Here is a 26,572-nt window from a genome sequence, read left to right as displayed (position 1 = left end):
AGCTGGAATTACCGCGGCTGCTGGCACCAGACTTGCCCTCCAATGGATCCTCATTAAAGGATTTAAAGTGTATTCATTCCGATTACGGGGCCTCGGATGAGTCCCGTATCGTTATTTTTCGTCACTACCTCCCCGTGCCGGGAGTGGGTAATTTGCGCGCCTGCTGCCTTCCTTGGATGTGGTAGCCGTTTCTCAGGCTCCCTCTCCGGAATCGAACCCTGATTCCCCGTTACCCGTTACAACCATGGTAGGCGCAGAACCTACCATCGACAGTTGATAAGGCAGACATTTGAAAGATTCGTCGTCGGTACTAGACCATACGATCAGCAGAAAGTTATTCAGAGTCACCAAAAGTAACGATGGACAAGCCACCGATTGGTTTTGATCTAATAAAAGCGTTCCTTCCATCTCTGGTCGGAACTCTGGTTTGCATGTATTAGCTCTAGAATTACCACAGTTATCCAAGTAAATGTGGGTACGATCTAAGGAACCATAACTGATTTAATGAGCCATTCGCGGTTTCACCTTAATACGGCATGTACTGAGACATGCATGGCTTAATCTTTGAGACAAGCATATGACTACTGGCAGGATCAACCAGGGAGCTTCGTTATATGTTTTTATTTTTTAAAACATCAGAATAACTCCTTCTCTTTCACTTTATACATACATAATAGCATTTTAAAAATCCTATCTGTTGTTAAAGTGGTGCTGTTTTTATAAGCATTTGCTTATTACAACACTTTAAAATTTTTGAATATACATTATTTATTCACAATATTGAATAATAATTTTATTTTTCAAACATCCTCTCGTTGTTGCAAATTTTACTCTCGCTAGATATTTTATCATCAAAGCGACTTGGTTTATTATATACACGTAAACGTGATATTTTATTCTTGCTCGGAAACAAGTAAGTCGATACTCAGTTTTTAATTTGTACACTAAATTTTAGTTATACATAATAGTATATAAACGCCGTAGCGATTTACCACATAAAGAGTCATTCAGTCATAGACATCGACCCGTGGTACTGTTGCGTTGAGATTGTATATCTAGCCGTAGCCAGTATCCGTCAGTGCTTACTCGAACCGCTTCAACTGACTACTCTTTCATACTAGTACGAGCCGGCGACTAAAAAAGCTACAGTTGCGCGATTACTGCCAGCCGCGTCAACGGCGGCGGATACAACGGTAGCTCCCTGTATCTAAATTACCTGTTGCCACTTGCACAATTTTTTCAATATAAAATTATTTATTTTAATACACACAATATTATTATTAATTTTTTTTTTTTTTTTTTTTCAATATAATTTAATTGTTTCGATAAAAATTTTAAATTATTTATATTTTTTTTTTTTTTTTTTTTAATTGAATATAAAATAATTTAATACATGATAATAATAAAAAATATATTATCAGTTATATAAAATAACTAATTTTTGTCATTTATTACATAAAAATTAAAAATAGATAAATTTAATAAATTATTTTTTCTCTTAACATATCTCTATTATTTCGATATAAATATTTATTTAATGATTTTCTTTTTTTTTTTTAAATTAACTATATAATGATTTTAAAATTGTTTAATATATTATAATAATAATGAAAAAAATATTATCAGTTATATAAATACATGTTGGTACTTAGAATAGTTTTCAATATAAAAATTTTTTTTTTATTTTAATATATATAGATATTATTATTATTATTATTATTATTATTATTATTATTATCGTATACAGTTGATGCATTGATTATTATTTATTAATTTATTCTAATTTATATACATTTTATTATTATTATTATTTTATTTTTAACAAAATTTTATTGTTTTGATAAAAATGTTTATCTACTTATTTATTTTTATTGAACATAAATTAATTTTAAAATATATTATAACGATTGAAATATAATTCTTATTATTTATTCATTAAAAATATAAATAAATAATTTTAATAAATTATTTTTTATTATAAGTGTCGTTTACATTTGATATATTGATAGTATTCAATTTATACAATTTCACATGCAAACCATCACAAAACATTGTTTGGAAAATATTAAAACAAATAATATTTTATTAATTTATTTTGTTCTATAAATAAAAAAAAAAATTATTTTAATTATTTCCGGTATTAGAAAACTTTCTTATTATATTTATTTAAATATTTTTTTTTAAACATATTTATATTTTAATTGACTTTATATTCAATTACTTAATCTGATAAAAAAAAACTTTATTGATACATAAAGAGAAAATAATAATAATAATAATAATAATAATAATAATAATAATAATAATAATAATAATATTTTTTCTATACCCAATTTCAGTTAACTACATGATCCAAGTGATAAAATTGTCTCTATCTAGATCAATTCTTATATTATTATTATTTAATTTTATTTTTTTCGAAAAAAAATTAGAAAAGAAAATACCTTAATTTGATCAAATTTACACATAAATCTTTACATTCTACACTCGACTATTCGTGTAAGGTTTTTATTATTTTACTATGACATCTACAACAGACATTGGTTCGCACCGTTTTCAACATTTTAACAATTCTTATTCATTTTAAATTAAAAATTGAATTTGTATAATATATAATTATTATTTCTCTATCAATCTTTCATTTAATTTATTTTCAATTATATAGAATCCAAATATATTTTTTTTAATATATTAACTATAATCAATTAATATAATAATTCAAATTATATTATAATGAACATAAACATTGTAAAAAAAATAAATTAATTATTTTAAATTTACAGTTATTTCATTGTTATTATTTATTGTATTTCTTTGTAACAAAATTTGCCTTAAGAGTTTTAACTCAAGACCAATGCATTTTTATAATTATTATATTAAATCTTAAAATTCATTAATTAATAATGAAATGGAAAAATAAATATCAGTATTATTACTATATTAACAAAACTTCAAATGAATTTGTAAACTGCAGTGATACTTAAACTACACTTTGATTGCTTTATGTCCAATAAACCGAGCTCAATTATATTATATTTAACTTTAATCAATTTTTGTCACTACATCAGCTACTAGATTTTTTTATTTTTTTCAAATAAATAAAAATTATTTTATTTACATTTTAGTTTACTTTCAATTATTTTACTCAATTATATCACAGCTTTTTTAATTCTTACTTTTCTTTGATATCTTATTTTTTTTCTCTCACTAATTTTATGTATTCCTTAACATTTTTAAAAACTATTGATAGTATTATTTTTTTTTTTTTTTTTTTTTTCCTTTACTTATCTTAAATATTTACAAATATGTAGCAAAATTTAACTGCCACATATTGAATATTAATATGTAATATTAAAAATTTAATTACTAATGAAACTATTAATTTTCTAATTACATATTATTTTACTGTTCATATCTTTAAATTCTCATAATTTATATTTTATTGAATGATAAATTTAATTTAGTATTACGATATTTATAAATCCTCTCATGACTCGGTAATCTGTGATAGTACTTGTGTTGTGCATTGAATATCATTAACTTAGGCAATTGCTTAACGACCAATATACCATTATTTATTATTCATAGAGTACTATCTTCTATTCCAAACAATATATTATAATTATACTAAACACTAGATTTTTTACTTATAATTTTTTTTGTTTTTAATGATTTTAAACTTTTAAACTAATTAAAAATTTTTATTCATCTATCATATTTCAATTTTTTAAAATAAAAATACAAATATTAATAATGATAATGGACATGAAATTCGATCATAATTACTTCAAAATTTTCTTACATCTTGATGCTTTACTAAAATCATGTTATATACTCACGAGTCAACGGCGGGAGTAAACTTACTATACGCTACGGGCTTCACTACTAACGCTTTGCCTCGACGAACCCAATAATCAACCAACATAGTGTAATTTTTTTATGAATACTTTTTGGTTATTTTTAATTATTATATACATATTAAACTAATTACATATCATATTCTTTATTAATAATCATAAATTACAATCTATTTTTATTCATTATACATATTTTATTAGTAAAACTAATTTAATTAATCATTCATTTATTGCTTATATTTTTTTTAATGAAATTTGCAGCAATATAAAAGATTTATTTTGCATTCACACATATATTAAATATTTAAATATCTGGAAATTAAAATGTCCTCTTTTTATTCAATAGAAACGTAACTTTAGTATTCTCCGTGGACCTTCTTCATTTGCCTTTTCTTTTACCGCTGTTATTATTTCTAGTTAAAATTGATGATGAAAACAATAATTCTGGTAAAGTTTGAGCTCTTAATATTAAAATTAAAAAGTTCCTCTTCATGATTTTTGATTTCCCGTTTAAATAACATAGGAATAAAAAAAAAAAAATTTAAGTTTAGAATTTTATACCTCGGCAAACGCTCATAAAAAAAAAAAAAAAAAAAGTCTTATCATTTTTTTATAAATCCATCTGTTCAAAAGTTATTCGATTTATCATAAAATGTCATTGAATCATTTTTATAGAAAATTTTATTTTCTACAAATTATCTTAAATATAATTTTTTTAAATTCTGCATAACTTTTTAGTTATTTCTATTTTAATGTCAAGCTCTTCAAAAAAGTAGTATTCTGATTGATTTCAAATTTAACTACAATTATTCAACAATTTTTTTTTACAAGTATTTTTATTCATGCACAAGTGAACGACAGGAGTATGTTTATACTGTACTCAATTGCTCATCACTATACTTGCGTTTTGCTTCGACCAATCAATAATCATTACTCAACATAGTCTAACTTTTGTACAAATACTTTTCCTTTATTTTTATTATGTTTTCACATTTCATTATCTATATTAAACTATTTCTTATTATTATTTAATTAAATTTTAATATTTATATCTTTATTGTTCACTTTTAAAAAAAATTTTTTTTTTTTTTTAAATTATAAATATTACATATTTTTTTTGTGTCCAATAAATATAAACCACCAAATATTACCATAAAAATTTTCATAAAGCAAGTCAAAAAAATATTAACATAAATAAAAATTATTTTTTTAAACACCAGAAATATTTATTTTGTACACAATTACAAAATTAAAATCAATCTTAAAATTTATATAAGTATATATATGTATATAAATATAAATAATGCACACATTATTGAAGCATTATATTTCATTAAAGTTATAATAAGTATTCACTTTTCATTATATAGTAAAGTCATTTTATTTTTTAATCATTGTATTTGTTGAAATGTTTATTTATAATAAAGATAATATTACTAGCTATACAAAAAACTTCGTAATTAGACTAATTCATCGATTTCTATCTATACATATATATATATATATCCAATCAGAAAAAAAAACTTCCTTGATCTGCTCAAATTGAAAAATTCAATAGTAATCAATAATTCACAACGTTTTCAGATTCGATTCTTATTTATTTTATTTTTATGTCTTATCAATCAATAAAAGTTTGAATGAATATAATAATAAAAAGGACCTGAGATACCACAAAATTAATTATAATATATTTTCACTTAGTTTATTGTTATTATTTGTTGGGTTTATTTATAACACAATTTATCTCGAAGTGATTCAAGACTCACATAGATGTTCTCAATTATTGTACATACTTTTATTTTTCTAATCATTTATATTTTTAATGTACATTTATATCTTTGAATTCCTATAGTTTACATAACTCTAAGGAATTAGTAAACTGCAGTAGTACTTGAGCTAGGCTTTTTGAATGCAGTTAGCTTACGCAGTTGCTTATTATCATCCAATAAACGGTGCTTAATAATATTTTTCTACTTTATTATAAATAAACTAATAATCTTTGAACTTTAATAAATTTTTAATTATATAAATCTTTTTTTTTTTTTTTTACTATTACAATTTTTATTATTATTATTATTGAAATAAGTAATTACTGTAATCCTTCTTTTTTTCCCCGAATTTTTTATATTCTTCAAATAAAATATATTGATAGTATTTTATTTATTTTTTATTTCGGTTCTTATCTTCAATATTCACAGTTAAATTCAACTGATCTTATAGTATACGAAGCATTGTATTGATAGTACACTGTAACAAACCCATATTCAGAAACCAACATTGTCATTATTATTATCACTATTTTATTTTTTAACTAAGTATAAATACTGAATAATTATAACGTGTATGACATAATTAATTAAAAATTTTGTTAAAATCGGTAAACCGCGGTAGTATACCAACTGCACTCTATGCTCAATACCTACTAATAGTTTGCCTCAACTACATAACAATCATCATCCAACATAGTCTTAATTTTTATCATCACATTTTTATTAATTTTATTCCTCATAATTACTATTTACAAATTAATAAACTATATTTATAATATAATCTTTATATTTAATCATATTTTACTACTTAATTTCATTATTATTCTTTTTATTAAAATAATTAATTATTTCTCCATTGTTCATATTTTTTTATATAAATTAAAATTTTTAAAGCTCTAAAATTGATAAATCTGTTTTTCCATGTTAAAAACAAGAAACCAAAAAATTCTCTTAAATATTTCTCTTTTCAAATTCGCTATCATTCTATTTTTTAACTAATACATTTGTTTTTTTTTTTTTTTTTTTTTTTAAATCTTTTTTTTTTTTAAATCTTTTTTCAAATTTAAATTCTTTCATAATGACGATATACAATCATTTTCTAACCATCTTCTCATCTATTTATATTAACTTTTTTTTATCAGTAAATACTATAATATAGATATAAACTCGTCTCAGTGAGCGATTGAAATCAGGAAAATATTCAATATATACATCACCCAAAGTAAAAGTAAAAAAATTAGAAATATTCGAGATACACTCTCCTGCTTGGATCATTTTTCAGTCATAGAAATAAATATTTTTTAACTTTTATATTGTTCAAGTATATATTATAAATTATTATTGTTTTTTTATTATCAAACAATAAAATCAAAAATAGAAATATTATGTGACGTAAAAGTTGCCTTGGTGATAATTTCAACAATTTATTTATTTCCACCAAGACCATTGTTTTTCATGATATAAAAGGTGGTTAACTAAAAGACAGTTAAATTATAATTATAAATATTTGATATTTTTTTCAGGCTTATTGATAGTTTGTCAGCACAATATTCATATATTTTTTATCACTGAAGTATGAACATGGCGTTAAATTACTTGCTATTATAAATACTGAGAGCTTAAAAAAAATTTTCTGATGTTCTGATAATGATAGCAAACCAATCACAGGGTAGAAACAAAGAAATAATTCTAAAATTATCTGATATTTCCTGGTTTTGCAGTTAAGTTATTTAACATTTTATTCTGATTTACGAATATTCTATTCGTATAATTAATATATTAAAAATATATAAGTTAAAATATTCAATAGGATATTTTATTATTAAAATAAATTCAAAATTCACTAATCACTGAAATTAAAGGGTATTAAAAAAATTATAAATTTTTAAGTATTATCGAGTGTCTAGTTTTCTGATCTGGTCTTTGAATTTATTTGTTATGCATAGTTCCGTAGTAATAAAAAATTAATCATAATAATTAAAAAAAAATTTATTGAAGCCCGTAGATTGTTTTTAAGACTAGCAAAAATTTGGATTTTTTTTTTTTTTTAATGATTTTCTTAGAATTACTCCAAACCGTTCATCATAAAAAAATGTTTTATTTTTATTTTCGAAATTCTCTGATATTTCCCAATATTCACGGTTTGTGGCCACCCTGAGTTACTATTCGACTCTTTATGTGAAAATTTTATTACACTCTACTATGACAATTTCAACGTACATTGGCTCAAAGCGTTTTCAACAAAAACGGTTCATCTCAAAAATAAATATTTTAACGATTCTATTTCATTTTATTTTTATTTCTTATCAATTTATAAGATTTCATACAGAATATTAAAATTTTATTAAAAATTGAATAAGTATAATATATTATTATTATTTTTTCATCAAGCTTCCATATTATACGCATTTTCAATTATTGTACATAAATAATTCTTTTGTCTACATATAATAATTACATTATTATCATTAACGAACTTTTTTATCAAATTAATTTTCATCTATGTCTTTATAACAATAATAAAAAATCTCCCATTTTACAAACCAACGAAAAAAAAAAAAAATATGATATATTTCATTTTCATTATTTCCTGCGTTTCTCTATTACAAAATTTATCTTGAGAGTTGAATTACGACTAATGCATATTTATATTTACATATTTATTTAAATGCTTATATCTAATGGTTTTACTAATCAATAATCAAATAATAAATTAAATTTATTAATATATATAGAACCGCAATTGCTGTTAGTATACAAGTTATGATATTGTCCATATACTGTAGCTATTTACAAACCGACATAGTCGACCATTTCGAAAGAAACGAAAGTTCTTTCAAATTTCAAAGTGTAAAAAAATCACTTGATAATTGTGACTTGATGCTAAATATTACCATTAATTTTATACTTTATTCAATTTACTTTTATCTGAAAATTAAATACATACTTTACAGCATACATTCTATTGTACTCTTAGTATCTATTTTTTTTTTTTTTTTTTTTTTCTCAATCAAAATCCAATGACTGGGGAGTATACCTACTGTACTCACTATATATGTGTCCATCCAAACGATTTGCCTCAACTAAGTAAGAATCATTATTCAACATAGTTTTAATTCTTTTACTAGTTTTATTCCTGTAATTTAATATATATAAATTAATAAACTCTAAATTTATAATATAGTCCTTTTTTAAAATCATATTCTACTAATTGATATAATTATTTTATTTTAATTAATTATTAAATTACATTTTAATACATTTATTTTTATTTTTCTATCAAACTTCCGTTAAATTTATTGTCAGATTATAAAATCCAAATATTTTCTTTTTAAATATATTTACTATATTCAAGTAATACAGCAGTTTAAATTATATTATAATGAACATAAACATTTAAAAAAAAAATTAATTATGTTTAATTTACAATTATTTCATTCTCATTATTTTGTACATATTTTTTTGTCATATCTTTATTGCTTATGTTTTTCAATATAATAGTTTCAATGTGCACGAGTCAAATTTTTTATAATTTTTTCACTGAGGCTTTGCCTTGGTGACGCCAATTTTTATAAGTCAATTAAATCTTATATTGAGTTTCTACATGTATCAATGTTTTTTCAATAAATTTAAATTTTGAAGCCTCTATATTTAAAAAAATCTAGTTTTCTTTCTTGAAATCAAGTAACCAACGAATTCTTTTAAATTTTTTTTTTTTTTTTTTTTTTTTTTTTAATTCGCTATTTACTAATTTAGATTCGTTTATGATTAAAAAAAATTTTTAATATGCAACTGGATTTGTTTCAAATGATTCTAATCTATCTGATTGGAAACCACTATACTTATCACTAGTAAAATTTGTAATTATTATAATGATCCTGTATTAGCAAAACAGATTTTAAAAAAAGTTAATAACTAAAATTATTTTAAGTTATTACTTAATAAATTTAAAAACTTTGCTGATTATATCGTTTTTCTATTCGTTATAAATCTCTGAGAAAAAAAAATATCCTATATAGGCTTCATTAAAACTTAAAATAACAGACATCAAAGTTTGCTGATCAAAGTATCCAAAATTTTGTTAAAATCGGATGCTTTACTAAACTTGTGTTATACTCACAGCTCAACCGTGGTAGTATATCTACTGCACTCTATATGCCCAGTTCCTGTACTAACGGTTTGCCCCAACTACGTATTAATCATCATCCAACATAATTTTAATTTTTATCATTCCAATTTTATTATTTTTACTTCTCTAAATTATTATATATATAGTAATAAACTGTTTTTATAATATAGTTCTCATTTGTAATTTTACTTTACTACTTAATTTGATGATTATTCTTTCTATTAATGATCAAATAACTTGATCAGTTTATCTATTTCTACTAATTATTCCTCCGTTGCTCATGTTTTTTATATAAATTGAAATTGTTAAAGCTCTGAAATTGATAAATCTAGTTAGTTTGTTAAAAACAAGAAACAAAAAATTCTCTCAAAAACATTTCTCATTTCAAATTCACTATCATTCTATTTTTAAGCTAAACCATTTGTTTTTTATCTTTTTTGAAATTCAGACTCTTTTATGATTACAAAGTACGTTTTATATGCCACAATTTGTTTCAAATCATGTTAAAATAAAATTAATTACTTTATAATAAATACAGTTTATTTCATTGAATTTTTGCTTTAAAAAAAAAAAAATAATAATAATCCAATCTAATCTAATTGAATATTATGACATTTATCATTTGTAAAATTTGGAAGAATTTTTTATGATAGTGAGCCTATATTACCGGAATAGAATTTAAATAAAACTAGTATGTAAAAGATTTTAATCTTATTACTTTTATTAAAATAACAGATATAATAATTTACTGAATCTAGTCTCAAAAAAAATTTTTTTCTCTCTTTATATTTTCATATAATTAAAAACTATAAATAAAATCTCAATACAATGTAGGTTATAATGTATATAATTTTGTTTCAATTTTTAGTATTAGCTATTACTTTTAATAGTAAATTATTTTCTAAACATCATCTTGTCTATTGATATCAATTTCTTTTATTTTATTTGCGGAAACATTTGTAGTAAAGAGAATATTTCCAACAATCAAAAAATATGGGTAATATATATTCATCATCCGATGAGTATTCTTACAAAATTTTTAAGAAGTCAAGTTAACTTTCATTAATTCATCGATTTTTATTTGTATCGATATATACATATATTTATTTTTTTTTTCATAGTTTATGCATATTATTAGATATGTTTACAGCAAAAATTCTTATATTAACTTTAGTATACTCAGTTAAATATGCTTAAAATTTATTATAACTAACTCATGATAATTTTTTTTTATTGCTCTCTCACAGAAAATACTAAAATATAATTGCGCAGCTTTAAACAGAATTAACTCTGCTATTCGTTATTTCATCATTTACAGTTCTTAAAATAATCTTCACGACGATTTGCATAATCATAATTTATTTGATCAATATCGCGCGTTAATAAATAACTCATATGTATTTTAACTTTTTCCACTATCTGATGTTCCTCCAATTACATAATTTCTATTGCGTTCTAAATGAACTTGACAACTTGTACCACTGCCAAAATCTAATAATTGTTAAATGCCAAAGCCATTCTAGCTTTATCAGTAATCTTAAAAAAAATTATATATACTTTGAATTCATTCATTTTTTTAACAACTAATAATAATTCTATAGAATTAATAAAACTACTAATGTATCTCCCAAAGTCATTTCTATATCTGTACAATAATTATTTACTAGGTAAGGAATTCATAAATGTTGTCATACATGTATTTATAATCATGATGTAACGAATAACAATAAAAGTTATAAAATACCAGTCAACTCTCTAATATAATTCTTGATTTGTATTCAATGAATAACAAAAATATCCGTAAACAATTTTATTATTATATATTTTAACAAGTCAAAGAGGGTAATAAAAAAATATGATGTAAGCTTTTCATCTATTAAAACATAAAAAAAAAATATATCCATATATTTTTAACAATAAAAATGAAAGTGAATATAAATTTAATTTAAAATTTTTAATTGTTCTTACTTTTTTTTTTGCTACTATTCTATACTAACGTACATTAAAAAAAAAAAAAAAAAAAAAAACAATGACGAAAAAAATCAATTTTATATTTTTCAAAAAACATTGAAAATAGATAATAAAAGTTGAAAATTTTTTTTTTTTTGCTGTACTCAAATTACTTAAAACTACTATTTTAAAATATTAATACACATATTTATTTTATTATGTTTTATTATTGTTACAGTACAGTGGATAATAGATAGAAAAATTAAGACACGGATGTTATATTTCATTTTCATCTCTTATATAATGAAATCGCATAAGCTAATTCCTGACTGCCCAGTCAATTGTATTCCCACAGCTACTACCATATCATTCAATTGTAAATCAATCGCACACGTCGAATTATAATTGATCTTGTGTTCAGGTACTTTTGCTATAAAATTGAAGAACCTCCATAACTTACCTATAAATAATAATTGAATATTAGAATACAAATCAATATTAAATAATAAAGTAATACTTACAGTAGTCCTCAATACAACGATTAATTTTTATTTTCATATTTTTTATTTTTAAAAAATAAAAAAAAACATACAATCTTAAAGTAATTCTGGACTGAAGTTTATATATCAATCAAAATTAGATTTACAATTTAAATAAAAAATTGAAATAAATATTTCGTTTTTCCCTCGATTTAGATATTCCGCAAAACAATTTATAACCAGATTTTCTTAGCTATTCAAATTCAAATTAAATATGGTTTGATATTTTCATATTTTTTCGGCGCAAAATCTTTCTCTGACAATAGGGTATAATATAATACCATAATAGCATAATATATCAGTAGTACTAATAATAGACAAAAGCCTCTAAAAGAAAAAAAAATTGTCACATTGAATACAAAAATAATTGATTAGTATAAAATTAAAAAATAAAAATATTTTATCAAATTTACAAATGGCCATTCAATGATCTGAAGTTAGTTTGACAATCAACAATTTTCGGTTTTTTTATTCCAACAATTCAATTACAAAAAGAAAAAATCTGGAAAAAGTTTGACCCTGTGGGCCAGCCCTGTAACTTCCTACGAGCTTCTTGAGCTCGAAAACATTGTTGTTGTCAATACATGTTCAAGCTCTCAATTCAGGACAAAAATTTAAATATTTATCCAAATACATTTCAGTTAACGATATAATAATACCCAGTATAAATACATGGCCTTAAATTGACATCATATATATGGTCGTGTTCACTGGGTATATTTTAAAAATCTATACTTTTTTGTTTGTTTATACAATCTTGCATGCCAAACTTTCTTAAATCAATATTTGCTGCATTTTCAAAAGTTGAACAAAAGAATCACAACTTTCCAAAATATTTTATGAGTGTGATGTAACAGACACGAGACAAATTTCAAATTACAAATAAACGAATTAAATAATTAAAAATATGAAATAAAAAAATGCACGCAAGGTAAGAGACTCAGTACCCGATCAGGGAACTAGTACCCGATCACTCATGTATTTATATATCTATATTTACTAAATTTCACTAAATATAGATATACAAATACATGAAGTGATCGGGTACTAGTTCCCTGATCGGGTATTAGAACTTTTACCTTACTCACCCTTATTAAAAGAAGCGATTCAAAACGATTTGCAATTTTAAATGCCCATAAAAAAGACGATTCACAAATATTCAGAGTATTCAAAAGCATTAAAAAGTATCTAAAATTTTTTTTTTCTAATCGTTTTAAATCGCTTTTTTTCAATAAAGGCATTTCTAAATTCTATAAATGCACATTTTTCAAATTTTATTCAATTTTTATTTAATTCACTTATATCAAAATTTTTTAAATTGACATTAATTGTCAGCTACATTCACACTCATAAATATTTTCACCTCTATTGTAAGCATGATTCAATTGTTAAATCAATGTACGACTAATCTCAGAGAGTTTGAAAACGTAAGCAGATTTGTTTATAAACATTTCAAGCTCAAAAACAGCGAGCAGCTTTTAGGCTAGCCTGCAAAGTTACCAAATTTTTTTCAGACTTCATCATTCATGTGGACTTGATTTACATAAAAATAAAAAAAAACTGGCCAATGATTGCTGCCACCGCTGCTTCCACTGTCGACCCAGAAAATAATAATTCTTTCCTTTTATTAGTTAAAAATATTTTATAGTATTATTAATTAATTATTATAAATACGGCAAAAATCCGACAACTCTTTTGCCTAGTCAATAGAGCAAGTGGGGAGCAATTTTTTGAGTAAAAAAAAAATTGTATAAAGTGTATTATTTTTTGAATTATAACAATTTTAATTTTCCAAGTTAACAATTTTAAAAAAAATTAATTATTAATTAACTATTAATTATACACCTGGAGCAATTGTGGATTCTGGAAGAGCATTTGAGGAGCAATTAATTGGCATATAGTTTTTAATAAAAAAAAAAAAAAAATTCTACGCTAACTTCCTTCCGGTACTAAGTTCGATAATTTTTTAAGCATGGTGTAATATCAACACTATAATACCTTTAGAGTGTTACCGACTTTAACTAAAGAAGGAAACTATTATAACTTTTTTTTTAGTCTAAAAAATTAAAAGTATAAATATATTTTGCACGTTTGAACGGAAAGCATTTACCGAATACATAAATAGTTCAACAAAAATGTCGAATAAACTGATAAAAAGTATTAACAGGATGTCAAAATTATTTCAACCAATAAAAGCTTTTCCAAAAGAAGCAATAATTAAACATGATGGCAAATCAAAAAGCTATAGAGTTCGTTTTATTATTAAATATTTATATACCTTTAACCTATAAATTACAATTTCTTTAATAAAAATAATTATTTATAGCTGTTATTAGATATGGGAGTGATTCGACAAGCCAATCCTGGAATGTATACTCTACTTCCACTAGGATATCGTGTGCTCGATAAATTAATTGCAATTGTTGATAATGAAATGACAAACATTGGAGCACAAAAGATGCTTCTACCTCATTTAACTAGCGCTAAATTATGGAAGAAAACTGGTAGATTGAGTGAAATGGGACCTGAACTTATTAAACTAAAAGATAGACACTGCGATACATTAATTTTAAGTCCTGTAAGTCATTGAAATTAATCATAATTATTCTTGATAATTCATCGGTATTTCATATTTAAATTTCCCGCAAAAATTCAACAATCAAGATGATAAATTTTCTGTTATTTATAAAAAAAGATGTGTGAATGTAGAAGACATCAGAAAAATTTTAAATTATTAATAAATAGAGTAAATAATTAATAAAATAAAATTTAAAAAAAAAGTGCATTTAAAAAATTTTTAAATTACTAAGTGCATTTTTTAAAAATTTTATTTTATTAATTATTTACTCTATTTATTTATAGTTTAAAATTTTTCTGATGTCTGTTACATTGACACTCATAAAAAACTTAATTTTGTCTTAGACTTATGAAGAAGCAATCACGAGTTTGATAGTAAAAGTAGGATCGATTCAAAAAAGTCAATTGCCACTTTTACTTTATCAAATTTCAACAAAGTGGAGGGACGAAATGAAACCACGATTAGGTTTATTTCGTAGTCGAGAATTTGTGATGAAAGATTTATATTCATTTGATTTGACAATAGAAAATGCTAAAGAAACTTATGAATCTGTTAATCAAGCTTATAACAACATTTTATCACACATTGGAGTTCCTTACACTGTTGTTCTGGGTGATCCGGGATTGATGGGTGGTAATTTATCACATGAATATCATTATTTTTCGGATATAGGCGAAGATACAATTTTATCATGTAATTCCTGTGGAATTAATGTTAATGCTACCATGAGTAATAAATCTAGTTGTGATAATTGCGGCAAACAATTTACTGAACACATGGGAGTTGAGGTAAAAAAAAATTTTAATTAATATAAAAATTAAATAAAATTAACAATTATAATTAATTATAGATTGCACATACATTTTTACTTGGAAATAAATATACCAAAGCATTTCAAGCATCGTGTCATGTTCAAGATTCACAAGTTTATTTTGAAATGGGCTGTTATGGTTTAGGATTAACTCGATTAATAACAGCAGCTGTTGAAATTCTTTCAACTCATGAATGTCTCAGGTGGCCTAAATGTATTGCACCTTTTACGGTCTGTATTATACCGCCAAAAGAAAAAAGTAAAGAATCTCCAGCGTTCCATTATACAGACAAAATTGTTGATATACTGGATAAGAAAAACATTGATTTTATTATCGATGATAGAATAAATTTAACTATTGGTAGGCGATTATTGGATGCCAAGAAAACAGGATACCCTTATTTAATTGTTATTGGTAAAAATTCCATACAACCAAATCCTTTGTTTGAGATTCATGATTTAAATAATTCACAGGAATCAAATATAAGTTTAGATCAATTACTAGACTTTTTTAATAATGTAAATGTTGATGATGAAAAAATAAAACAAGCTATTGTGTAATTAAGATATAAAAAAGTAATAAGTATATTTACAAGTTTTAACATAATGTAAATAGTATCAAATATTTAAGTAGAAAATATTGAAATAATTAAGAAATTTTTTGGAGTAAATCTAACATTGCCTAAACCATCTGACTAAATTATCAATTGATGAATATTTCTTTGTAATTCATTTCATGAATTGAATTTTTTTTATTATATTTCAATCAGATTCTTTAAGCAAGCTTTTGTTTCAATTATTTTAACATATTAATAGATCCCAAAAAGTGATTGATAATGTCATGGTAAAAATCTTATTGATTTGTATCAATTATTTTTTAATTTTAACATTTACGCGGTGATACGCATTACAAAGAAGCCCGCGTAAGTTCCAAATATTTTCGAAATTTTCTGGCTGAACATTATAAGAAGCATCGACTGCTTTCACCCAAACTTCAACCTCACTTTTAGTAGCATCGATAGGAATTTCAGCTGCCCAAAGAGTCCACGACCAATGACGATCTTCTTTAGCATTTTCATCATCTATCATATGATCCGCTACATACCAAGTTTTTCCTTGATCTACTGTCAAGTCAATGCGAATAATCTTTTTACCACCCCCAGACCAAGCGTATCCTTAAATTCGTAAAATTATTTTTTTTTAACTTAAATTAATTAACTAATTAAAATTTTTATTTCGTGTACCTTTTAGGGGCATTTTTCCATCTTTTAATTCAACAATTTCTCCTGGAGTAGGTGTACAAATTGCAGAAGTTACAGGCATGTCTAAAATGGCTGGTGATTTAGAAAAATCTACAGTATCCCAATCAACGCTAGGTGAAAACCCCTTATAATCACCTCGTTGAAATTGAGACCAACTTTCTTCATTAGAAATAATTATTTTTCCCAACCATTTAACGTTTCTAGCTCCAACAACACCAGGAACAATTACACGAATAGGATAGCCATGATCTCTAGGTATTGGTTGACCATTCATTTCATAAGCCAACAAAACATCAGCTCTAGGATTTAATGCTCTACTAATTGGAATGCTTCCACCATAAGGAGTTCCTGATGGATCTAAATCATATCCTTCAAATTGCACGTGTTTCCAGTTATCTTCATTTATTTTAAGATCTGCTAGAACATCACATAGTCTTGCACCAGTCCATGATGCATTACCTACTGCTCCTACACCCCAACTCAAACCTTTTAGAGGTTTTACCTGTAATGCAAATTATCTATTTTATTTTTAGTTTGAATCCATAATAGTAAAAAAAAAAAAAAAAAATAATTACAGCATTCATTTCAGAGCGTCTATTTCCTCCACACATTACTGCTGATGTTACCGTATACTTGGGATATTTTTTAATAGCTTCAAAATCTAAAATTTTTTTTGTATCATCCTCAATTGCAATCTCTAGCTCATAATCTGTAATATCAATTTCAGGTACTGGCAAATGATTGCGAACATAAAAAAAATCTCTAGAATTTTGTAAAATATCATAAATAATTTTTTTTCCGATTGAATCGGATAAAAATAAAGTTAATTAACGTACAATGGTGTTAAAAAATTTTCATAGAGCAAAGGAGCTGGAGTTTCACCACAAAATGGTTTCGCCCCATTTACTTTTAATACTTTATGACGTTTAGGATCATTTGCATAAGGATCTGCTATTACTTCAGTTTGTTTATTATCTTTACTAACATCTAAATTGCCTATTCGCATCGATTCTAATAGCTCATAAATTTCTGGTGTATTGTGATTAGCAAATATCACCCAAAAAGGTTCGATTGATCCTCCAGCTGCCATCATTATTTTCTCTGGACCACCAGGATGTTTTGTTACAAAATTTGTTATATCATAAACACCCTCTTTATAGTAAACCCATATTCCATCTCTTTTATTATCATGTTTTCCAACTTCTTCGACTGTGTACATTTTCAAATGATTTTTTCTAACTCCTGGGCTTTCATTTAAATTTTTTAACTCTATAGCTTGACTTTTAGTTGTCCAAAAATAATAAGAAACACCAATAACTGATGAAATTAATCCTACTTTCCAAGCATATTGTAAGTAATTTTTTCTATCAGTACTAAAATAACTTTTTTGGTTTTTATCTGATGTGTATCCATGATTTGTTGCATAATAATTGCTAATTATTTTTAATATTTTTTTATTACTGAAAAAATTGCAAATAATTCATAAGTGTGGAATAAGTAAAAATTGTTTTATAACACTTGTTTGTCATACTTATTTTGTTGCAGATAATTTTTATGAATGTTGTAAATTATTTTCACCCTCCAACACATATTGATTTATTTTTTACTTATTTATTTAAAACGTATAATTATTCTGCATATTTTTTTTTATTTTATATCCAACCGGTGAATACAAGTAAATATATTACTTGACTATATTGTAGGTATACTTTATGCATAAATTTGTGTTTGCGTTTGTATACATATATATGTATATATATATATATATATATATATATGGTTCAATCAGATGTTTATATCCGTATAAGTCTCAAACTATTTTAAGGTTATTTTAAATACGTCAAGTATTTACCCACAAATAATTATTTTATTATTCATTATTAAACTATTAAATTCATACTTTATGTAAGCAATATTAATATCATAATATAAATATAATGATTATTGATGTAACAATTTAGTTTTTAAAAAATTAAATACCAAAACGTAATATTATTTATTTATATGAATAAAAAATGCTAAATAGTTAATATAAAATAAAAATAAAAAGCAAATATTAATTATGGCAATGAGAAAAAGAAGTGGATCTGGTTCAAAACGCCAGCATAAAGGTAAATTAATTCCAATTTATGAAAGTTTATTCAAAGGAGAAGATTTGACATCAGGACATCCAAATTTTTGGAATGAAGTCTTTCTAATTAAACCAATAGTATGTTTTATGAATATTTCTATTTACTATGTCTGTATATGTAGCAGATAATTATCTATTTTTTAAATTTTATAATGAATAAAACGTAAGTAGAGTAAAAAATAAAAAATGCATATTTAAATAAACGCAAAATTCGTACGTGGATTTTTTTAAATTTTATTATTTCAATTAATTACTCTGATTAAAAATGCTCATTGAAAAGTATTGAAAATTATTTTAATTCTTTTCAATCCATAGAAAAATTTTGAAAAATATTAAATGAAATTGAAATTTCGATCATTTGAATACTTTCTAATTCTTATAATGGAATTCAAAAGCATTGAAAAGAATTCAATTTTTCATCATTTCAATAGCTTCCAATACGGAACTATTTTAGTATTGAGAAAGATTCAGAAAAATTAAAGATACTCAATTTATTTCAATTTTTTCAATCCTACACGTGACCTGAAATGTGAAACTATTTTGCTATTGAAAAAGATTTAGAAAGATTCGAAAATTGGAATTCATTTAAATTTATTTTAATTCAAGTCATAACTCGAAATATGGAACTATTTTAGTATTGAGAAAGATTAAGCAAAATTGAAAATTCTCAATTTCTTTCAATTCTTTTCAATCCTACACTCGATCCAAAATACGGAACTATTTTGGTATTGAGAAGGATTCACAAAGATTGGAAAATGTGAATTCATTTTAATTTATTTCAATTCATGTCATAATTAAAAATATGAAATTATTTTGTTATTGAAGAGGATTCAGAAAGATTAAAAATATCAATTGATTCGAATCTTTTTCAATTCTTTGGAAGTTTAGAAATTCTTATATTATTTTTAGATTCAATATAATTGGAAAGTATTAATTTTATGTCCAGATGAAAATCTTGTGGTACAAGAAGTATTCAAAAGTATTCAATTCTCATCTTTTTCAATACTTTTCAATGAGTTTTTTTAATCAGAATAATTTATTTATTACAAATTTATAAATTGTTTTATGTCTGCTACATTCATACTTATTTATTTATATGATAATTAATACATATTATTATTAAAAATGATTGATTTTATTTTTTTAAAGGTATCTCATATAGAGAGTGAAATTTTAAAAATGACAGTAGAACAGTTATTAATTAGCAAAAATAATTTAAATGCATTGGTTTGTCATTGTATTGATACATTAATAGACGAGCATCCTTTTCGTGTGGTGTATGCTTTACAAACATTAGCTGCAGTAATACAATCGATTTATAAAAAAGCTAGTCAAAATGATTGTGATTTCAATTTTATTGACATATTAATTGGTTTGAATGAAACTGAACAACGAATGACAACATTAATGCAACATTGCAATACATTTTTACGTGGCGAATATCCTGATAGTTTAAAAGCGCTTTGTCTTAAGCTTTTATTAATTATTGTAACAGGAATGGATAATCTCAATCAAAATAGTTTGCTTGAGTATGTAATGGTAAACGGAGTTTTTGAATCATTAATTCAATTATTAAGAGACACATCCGCAAGAAATCGTCATGGGCATGATGCCGTACTGCTTTTAACTCTTTTAGTTAATTACAGAAAGTACGAAAGTACAAACTCTTATATTGTTAAATTATCAATACTTGATGATGAATTGGCATTAAATGGATATAGTCAAGTTATATCTGGTTCTTTAATGGAATTTTGTCGACTGTTTGTTCAACAAAAAGCTGAAGTACAGGCTTCTTGGCTATCATCATTGACCAATATGGTTGGTAGTATGTTTGTGGGTGAAGAAGAAGCTAAAACTCAACAAGTACGAGCGAATAATGCATTGCTATTAGCTCTTTATGAAGCAACGCATCTTAATAGAAATTTTGTAACGACCTTAGCATTTACAAAAAGTGATACCAGTGCTCCGCCATCACCCAATAACACATTAGGACCTAATGCAGTTGCTCCTGGATCACAACCGCCTGATATTATAGCACAGCCATTTAATTTACTTGCTATATTTTTGCAATATTGTTCAATTGTCATGCAAGCAATAAAAACTGAAGCCATTTTAAATAATGTTAAATTATGTTTTCTTATATTAAGTTGTATTGCCGAAGATCAGTATGCTAATAACTTAATGCACGATGCCAATCTTGCATTCAGAGTTCAACTTCATCGTGTACCGATGTATCATCGTAAAATTCACGATAAAGTAGCTCCAACTCAGCCACTTGCTGCTACACTTTTGGATCTTCTTGTTGAATTTATTACATCGCACATGATGAAAAAATTTCCCTTAGAATTGTATCATCAGTGTATAGGTGTACTACAAAGATTATTATGCTATCAAAAAAGATGCGGAGTAAGACTTGGATATCAATGGAAAGATCTATGGACAGCATTGTTTAATCTCCTGAAATTTTTAACTACTCATGAAGCACATCTTGTGAAAAAAATGAATATTTTCCCATTAGCAATACAAGTAAATATTGTTTTTTTTTTGCTTCACATTCAATCCGATATCAAAAAAATTTTTTAATATATGATAATTTTTTTTTGTTCTTATAGATTGTCAATATTTTAAACCTTTTTATTACTTATGGTGACACTTTTTTATCATTACCTAGTAGTTATGATGAATTATTTTATGAAATAATTAGAATGAGGCTTATTTTTACCAATTTAAATGCTATGGGTAAGTTACTTAAAGATTTTATAGCTTGTTTTGTTTTTTATTAATATTTAACATAGTTTTATGTGATTATTTCAGCTCTTCGATATTCAACAACTGAATCATATGAGTATAAAGAACATGCATTAAAACTAATGAATAGTCTTGTTAATATGCGAGATATCGTAAATCATTTTCCACCAAAAATATCTGCTTGGTTGGCAAGTGAAAGCCTCTCAACACCAACTGAACAACAAATTCTTGCTATTATTATACAAAACTATGATACACTTGCTTTAAAATTACAAGATAATTTAGATCAATATGAAAGATACTCAGAAAAACCAAATCACACGACATTTTTTGAAGAAATGGTAAGTCATTAAATGATAGTGAAATTAGCCGACGTCTAATAGTTTTTGGATTTTTTAAAAAACGATAAATTACGAAAAAAAAATATTTCAAAAAATTGCACTCATAGTCTTTTAAATTTTTTACATGTGCATATTTTTAGTTTTTTTTTTCTTCAAATTTAATTGTTCAAAAAAAAAATCAAAAAATTTCTGCTAACTTCAGGATCATAGTCATTAATACTTTTTTGTTTATCTTTTTACGGATTTAATAATACTTAAAATTATTTAATAGGTAACTGGAGTTATTATTGATACACGCGCTTCAATAAATTTAAATGCGCTAGATACTCAAGCAATTCTTCAAGAACTTTCAAATATATCGTAACGCTTAAATAAATTTATCATTATGGCGATCTTAATTTATTTTAAGCTAAAAAAAAAATTATATATATAATGAAACATAACCATTTAATTTAATAGAATTATATTTTTAAAAAAATTATCATAAAAATAATATAATAAACATGTATTGTGTTTTTTGATAAAATAGTCAACATATGTACAATGAATTGACCCAAGTGTGATGCTTAATAAAATTTTTAAAAAATATCTCATGTTATATTAAAAGATACATACAAAGTTTTTCTATGATATTTTAATAATTAACTTAAGGGCATTCTTAAACAATACCCCCCACTTTTTAAAAAATTGAAACTTTAATTGCAAAAAGGACAATGTAAAAGTAATTCCGCCGAGATATAGAATTTTATAAAAATTACTTATAGTTAATATAAATTTGGAATTAAACAAAGTTTGTTAAATAAATTTCAGTAAAATCTTCAAGTCAATTTTTTAATTCGAATTTTTAAATCTTGTAGGCTAAAATTTATTTAATAAATTTCGCTTAACTCCCAATTGAATCAACTGTAATTAATTTTTTTTTAAATTTTATATGGCCTTTTTTTAATCAAGGTTTCAATTTTTTTTTTAATTAATTAATTAAATTTTGATATGCTTATGACAATTGAAAATCATTGACAATTTTTAAAAAGTCGGGGGTACTGTCTAAGAACGGCCTTAATTTCAAGTTATGTTAATTTTTTTGACGCAATACTTGCAACTCCAACTTTTGACTGATTGCTTCTTCCCAATTTACTACTTATCCAATCACCAATTTTAATAATTTCATTTAAATTAATATCTGTATTAAATCCTTGTTCATTAAGTAAATAAAGTAGATCTTCAGTAGCAACATTTCCTGAAGCACCAGCAGCATAAGGACATCCTCCAAGTCCAGCTACTGATGAATCAAAAACTCTTATCCCATATTCAAGACTTGTATAAATGTTTACTAAAGCTTGTCCATAAGTATCATGACAATGAACGGCAAATTCTTTTAAATTACCCATAATTGAAAGATGTTTTATTTCATTTAATACAGTTATTATTTTTTTAGGAGTACCTATTCCAATAGTATCACCAAGTGATATTTCATAACAACCAAGTTCTAACATTTTTTCAGCAATATTTGCAACAGCAGATGCTTTAATATTTCCTTCATATGGACATCCCGCAATACATGAAATATAACCACGTACTTTAAGTTTATGTTTTTGTGCTTCAATAATTACTTCTTTAAATCGATTAATACTTTCATCAATTGAACAATTTATATTTTTATGAGAAAAAGATTCAGAAGCTGCACCAAAAATTGCAATCTCTTGTACATCAACTTCAAGAGCACGTTTTAATCCTTCTAAATTTGGAATTAGAACTGGATAGCTAACGCCAACTTCTTTATATATATTTTTAAATACTGTTGCATTATCCTGCATCTGTGGTATCCATTTAGGTGACACAAAACTTGTTACTTCGATAGTTTTTAATCCACTTTTTGATAATCTATTTATTAATTCGACTTTAATTGAACTAGATAATATTTTTTTTTCATTCTGTAAACCATCTCTTGGACCTACTTCAACAATTTTGACATAGTTACTAAATTTTCTTATACGATTTGATGTATTACAAATATTTCTTGATAACATTTTAAAATCTGTAAAAAAGTAAGAAATTTATGATAGTATAGCTAGCGGACATCTGACAGTTTTTAAAACTTTTGAATTAATAAATTGAAATATTTATAAAATAGAAATAAAAAAACCCGTGTAAGAAAAATTCGTTCCAAAAAGATTCCAAAAAAGTTCCGCATGTGGAACTTCTAAACATGAGACAGATTAGAACTTCGAATAGAACTTTTTTCGATCGGTAGCAATTTTAATGTTAAAAAAAATGTTTTTATGAAAAATTGAAAGCCAAAAGTGGACGTTGTTGAACCTTTTTTTTTAATTCTATAAAAAATTTAAAAGTAGTGATTTTTGAACGATTTTGGCGATGTTTTTAAAACGTCTTTATTCTACAAAAGTTTAAAAAATAGTGATTTTGAAATGTTTTCAGAACGTCTTTTTTAGTCTATAAAAAAGTCAAAAGTAGTAATTTTTGAACAATTATGGGATATTTTTTGAACGTCTTTTTTAGCTCCAGAAAAAGGTCAAATTGTGGTGATTCTAGAACTTTTTTGGAATATCCATAAAAAATTCCAAAAAATTTCCAAGAACGTCCTTTTTTGAATTTAAACTTGCTCATAAAAACTTTTTTTTTACCATCAAAATAACTAACGTTCCAAAAAAGTTCCATTTGAAGTTCTAATCTGTCTCATGTTTAGCAGTTTTACATGCGAAACGTTTTTGGAATCTCTTTGGAACGAATTTTTTTTACACGGGAATGCATGTTTAGAGAATTCAAAATTTAGTCAATGCATTTTTGTTAATTTTATTATTTTAATTATTCAATTTTTTGTTATATATTTGAAAAATTATCGTATGTCTACTACATTTACACTCATGAGAAATTCTAATTTAAATTTTAAAAAATTTTTAGTTTCATTTCTAGCCATCAGAGAGAGACTTAGTAAGGAGAAATAATAATAATAATAATGTGAAAATATATACGAAAATATATATAAATCAATATAACGTAAAACAAATTTATATATAAAGTTGTATTTTGTGTATTTCTATAACAAGAAAGTTTATTTAAATAATTAAATTACCTTATTTTAAATTAAAAAAAAAAAACTTAATTAATTTGTATAAAATGTTTCCGGCATATGCGCATTTATCAGCTTACGATAGACACAAAAAAATAATAAATGATTATTTTTTATTAAAAGGAGGTTCTGCACTAAACCTTAAACGAGACACGTATGTTGATCAAATAAGACGTCACATTTTTATATTTTTTTTTTCATATTTTATACGAATAATGTAGATAATTATAATTTATTAATTGCATAACATTTTGTTTATCAGTTGAGAATATTAAAACAGTTCTTCTTATCTTGTTAGTCAGAAGGAAAAAATAAAGATAAAAAAATTAATAAATATAGTATATAATCTTAATTTAAACAGCTCTTGATGTTTCGGAGTGTTTTTCGAGGTCCCGGGATAAAACTGATTACGATGTCATCAAGGAGAATCACAGATTTCTTTGGGATGAAGAACAGGATACTCCAGACACTTGGGAAGCCCGACTTGCCAAAAAATATTACGATAAATTATTTAAGGAGTATTGTATTTGTGACCTGACTTATTATAAATATAACAAGGTTTGTTAGATTTTTTTTATACTGATTCATAATAACTATAATAATTTTTGAATTTGATACAGGTGGCTTTAAGATGGAGAACAGAACAAGAAGTTGTTATTGGAAAAGGTCAATTTGAATGTGGAAGTAAAAAATGTCAGACTAAAGAACAATTAAAGTCTTGGGAAGTTAATTTTGGTTATGAAGAAAGAGGAGAAAAGAAGAATGCTTTAGTTAAATTACGTATGTTTTTGAAAATAAATTTTATTCAATTGTTTAAAATAATGTTACTTTGAATACTTATCTAAATTTTTTTACGTTTGTAGGATTATGTCCAGAGTGTTCAGTGAAACTCAACTATCGTTTCCAAAAGAAAGAAGTTCATAAAAAGAAGAAAGAATTAAAACGTTTAGGTACAGCACCGCGTAAATTAGAAACTCAGTCAAATGCATCCAGCTCAACAGAAAATCCAGAAATTACTGTCAAAATAGAACCTGAAGAAGATGACAATAAAGAAAGTTCTGGTAATAATGCATCGGAAATTTGGAAGGGTAATGTCTCTGAAAGTGTTGAAAAATCACGTGAAGAAGAATTTGAAGAATATCTTGCTGATCTTTTATTATAATTGATTTCTTTTAAATGTAAATCTAATCGAATACTTTTGTATCGAAAAATTTATAGAAATAATTAAAAGTATTTTAAAGAAAAATTGTTTATTCTCAATCAATAATTAAATAATGTAGTAAACACAATATAAGTTTGTTGAATTTCTGTCACACTTTACTAGATTTAATGGATTACCACTTAGCGCTAGTGAAATTAGTTTCTAATT

General features: G+C 24.4%; 5 protein-coding genes and 1 non-coding gene across 6 annotated transcripts in view; 3 read left to right on the top strand and 3 right to left on the bottom strand.

Annotated features, from left to right (window-relative positions):
* The window catches only part of LOC128667918 (small subunit ribosomal RNA), a 1,910-nt gene extending 1,306 nt beyond the window's left edge, over positions 1 to 604 (bottom strand). Inside the window, exon 1 of the ribosomal RNA XR_008403832.1 lies at positions 1 to 604. This exon is cut by the window's left edge and continues 1,306 nt beyond it. This is a non-coding gene — a ribosomal RNA (small subunit ribosomal RNA).
* A 13,719-nt stretch (positions 605 to 14,323) lies between these two features.
* LOC103573789 (probable proline--tRNA ligase, mitochondrial) lies at positions 14,324 to 16,290 on the top strand. The gene is made up of 4 exons (XM_008552994.1): positions 14,324 to 14,493; positions 14,571 to 14,822; positions 15,167 to 15,610; positions 15,673 to 16,290. Exons 1-4 carry the CDS (start codon positions 14,380 to 14,382, stop codon positions 16,192 to 16,194), a joined length of 1,332 nt encoding a protein of 443 aa, XP_008551216.1. The 5' UTR covers positions 14,324 to 14,379; the 3' UTR covers positions 16,195 to 16,290.
* Positions 16,291 to 16,488: 198 nt separating this feature from the next.
* On the bottom strand, positions 16,489 to 18,570 carry LOC103573841 (sulfite oxidase, mitochondrial). The gene is made up of 5 exons (XM_008553078.3): positions 18,427 to 18,570; positions 17,732 to 18,355; positions 17,471 to 17,657; positions 16,878 to 17,397; positions 16,489 to 16,808 (listed from the first exon to the last, which is right to left on the bottom strand). Exons 1-5 carry the CDS (start codon positions 18,483 to 18,485, stop codon positions 16,504 to 16,506), a joined length of 1,695 nt encoding a protein of 564 aa, XP_008551300.1. The 5' UTR covers positions 18,486 to 18,570; the 3' UTR covers positions 16,489 to 16,503.
* Positions 18,571 to 18,703: 133 nt separating this feature from the next.
* On the top strand, positions 18,704 to 22,578 carry LOC103573790 (armadillo-like helical domain-containing protein 3). Its single transcript, XM_008552995.3, has 5 exons — positions 18,704 to 19,104; positions 20,176 to 21,552; positions 21,639 to 21,765; positions 21,841 to 22,115; positions 22,387 to 22,578. The coding sequence occupies exons 1-5, from the start codon at positions 18,958 to 18,960 to the stop codon at positions 22,477 to 22,479; spliced, it is 2,019 nt and encodes a 672-aa protein (XP_008551217.1). The 5' UTR covers positions 18,704 to 18,957; the 3' UTR covers positions 22,480 to 22,578.
* Positions 22,579 to 22,962: 384 nt separating this feature from the next.
* LOC103573792 (hydroxymethylglutaryl-CoA lyase, mitochondrial) lies at positions 22,963 to 25,289 on the bottom strand. The gene is made up of 2 exons (XM_008552998.2): positions 25,207 to 25,289; positions 22,963 to 24,150 (listed from the first exon to the last, which is right to left on the bottom strand). Exon 2 carries the CDS (start codon positions 24,140 to 24,142, stop codon positions 23,183 to 23,185), a length of 960 nt encoding a protein of 319 aa, XP_008551220.1. The 5' UTR covers positions 24,143 to 24,150; positions 25,207 to 25,289; the 3' UTR covers positions 22,963 to 23,182.
* Positions 25,125 to 26,443, top strand: LOC103573791 (protein FRA10AC1). The gene is made up of 4 exons (XM_008552997.3): positions 25,125 to 25,357; positions 25,593 to 25,761; positions 25,824 to 25,983; positions 26,067 to 26,443. The coding sequence occupies exons 1-4, from the start codon at positions 25,251 to 25,253 to the stop codon at positions 26,363 to 26,365; spliced, it is 735 nt and encodes a 244-aa protein (XP_008551219.1). The 5' UTR covers positions 25,125 to 25,250; the 3' UTR covers positions 26,366 to 26,443.
* The last annotated feature ends 129 nt before the right edge of the window (positions 26,444 to 26,572 follow it).

The sequence above is a fragment of the Microplitis demolitor genome, chromosome 5 (genome assembly GCF_026212275.2).
Source record: "Microplitis demolitor isolate Queensland-Clemson2020A chromosome 5, iyMicDemo2.1a, whole genome shotgun sequence".
Classification (NCBI taxonomy): domain Eukaryota; kingdom Metazoa; phylum Arthropoda; class Insecta; order Hymenoptera; family Braconidae; genus Microplitis; species Microplitis demolitor.
The sequence above is the reverse complement of the archived record's forward strand: the minus strand, read 5'-3'. Positions and strand labels throughout refer to the sequence as shown.

Excerpts from the sequence above, each read along its gene's own strand:
- LOC103573790 (XM_008552995.3), top strand. The coding sequence starts at position 18,958 with ATGGCAATGAGAAAAAGAAGTGGATCTGGTTCAAAACGCCAGCATAAA. Across the intron at positions 19,105-20,175 it reads TCTTTCTAATTAAACCAATA|GTATCTCATATAGAGAGTGA; the intron begins GTATGTTTTATG and ends ATTTTTTTAAAG. Across the intron at positions 21,766-21,840 it reads TACCAATTTAAATGCTATGG|CTCTTCGATATTCAACAACT; the intron begins GTAAGTTACTTA and ends TGATTATTTCAG.
- LOC103573841 (XM_008553078.3), bottom strand. The coding sequence starts at position 18,485 with ATGTGTTGGAGGGTGAAAATAATTTACAACATTCATAAAAATTATCTG. Across the intron at positions 17,658-17,731 it reads GAAAATTTTTTAACACCATT|AGATTTTTTTTATGTTCGCA; the intron begins GTACGTTAATTA and ends ACAAAATTCTAG. Across the intron at positions 16,809-16,877 it reads TGGAAAAATGCCCCTAAAAG|GATACGCTTGGTCTGGGGGT; the intron begins GTACACGAAATA and ends TACGAATTTAAG.
- LOC103573792 (XM_008552998.2), bottom strand. The coding sequence starts at position 24,142 with ATGTTATCAAGAAATATTTGTAATACATCAAATCGTATAAGAAAATTT.
- LOC103573791 (XM_008552997.3), top strand. The coding sequence starts at position 25,251 with ATGTTTCCGGCATATGCGCATTTATCAGCTTACGATAGACACAAAAAA. Across the intron at positions 25,358-25,592 it reads CTAAACCTTAAACGAGACAC|GTCCCGGGATAAAACTGATT; the intron begins GTATGTTGATCA and ends GTGTTTTTCGAG. Across the intron at positions 25,762-25,823 it reads CTTATTATAAATATAACAAG|GTGGCTTTAAGATGGAGAAC; the intron begins GTTTGTTAGATT and ends AATTTGATACAG.
- LOC103573789 (XM_008552994.1), top strand. The coding sequence starts at position 14,380 with ATGTCGAATAAACTGATAAAAAGTATTAACAGGATGTCAAAATTATTT. Across the intron at positions 14,494-14,570 it reads GCAAATCAAAAAGCTATAGA|CTGTTATTAGATATGGGAGT; the intron begins GTTCGTTTTATT and ends AATTATTTATAG. Across the intron at positions 15,611-15,672 it reads CTGAACACATGGGAGTTGAG|ATTGCACATACATTTTTACT; the intron begins GTAAAAAAAAAT and ends AATTAATTATAG.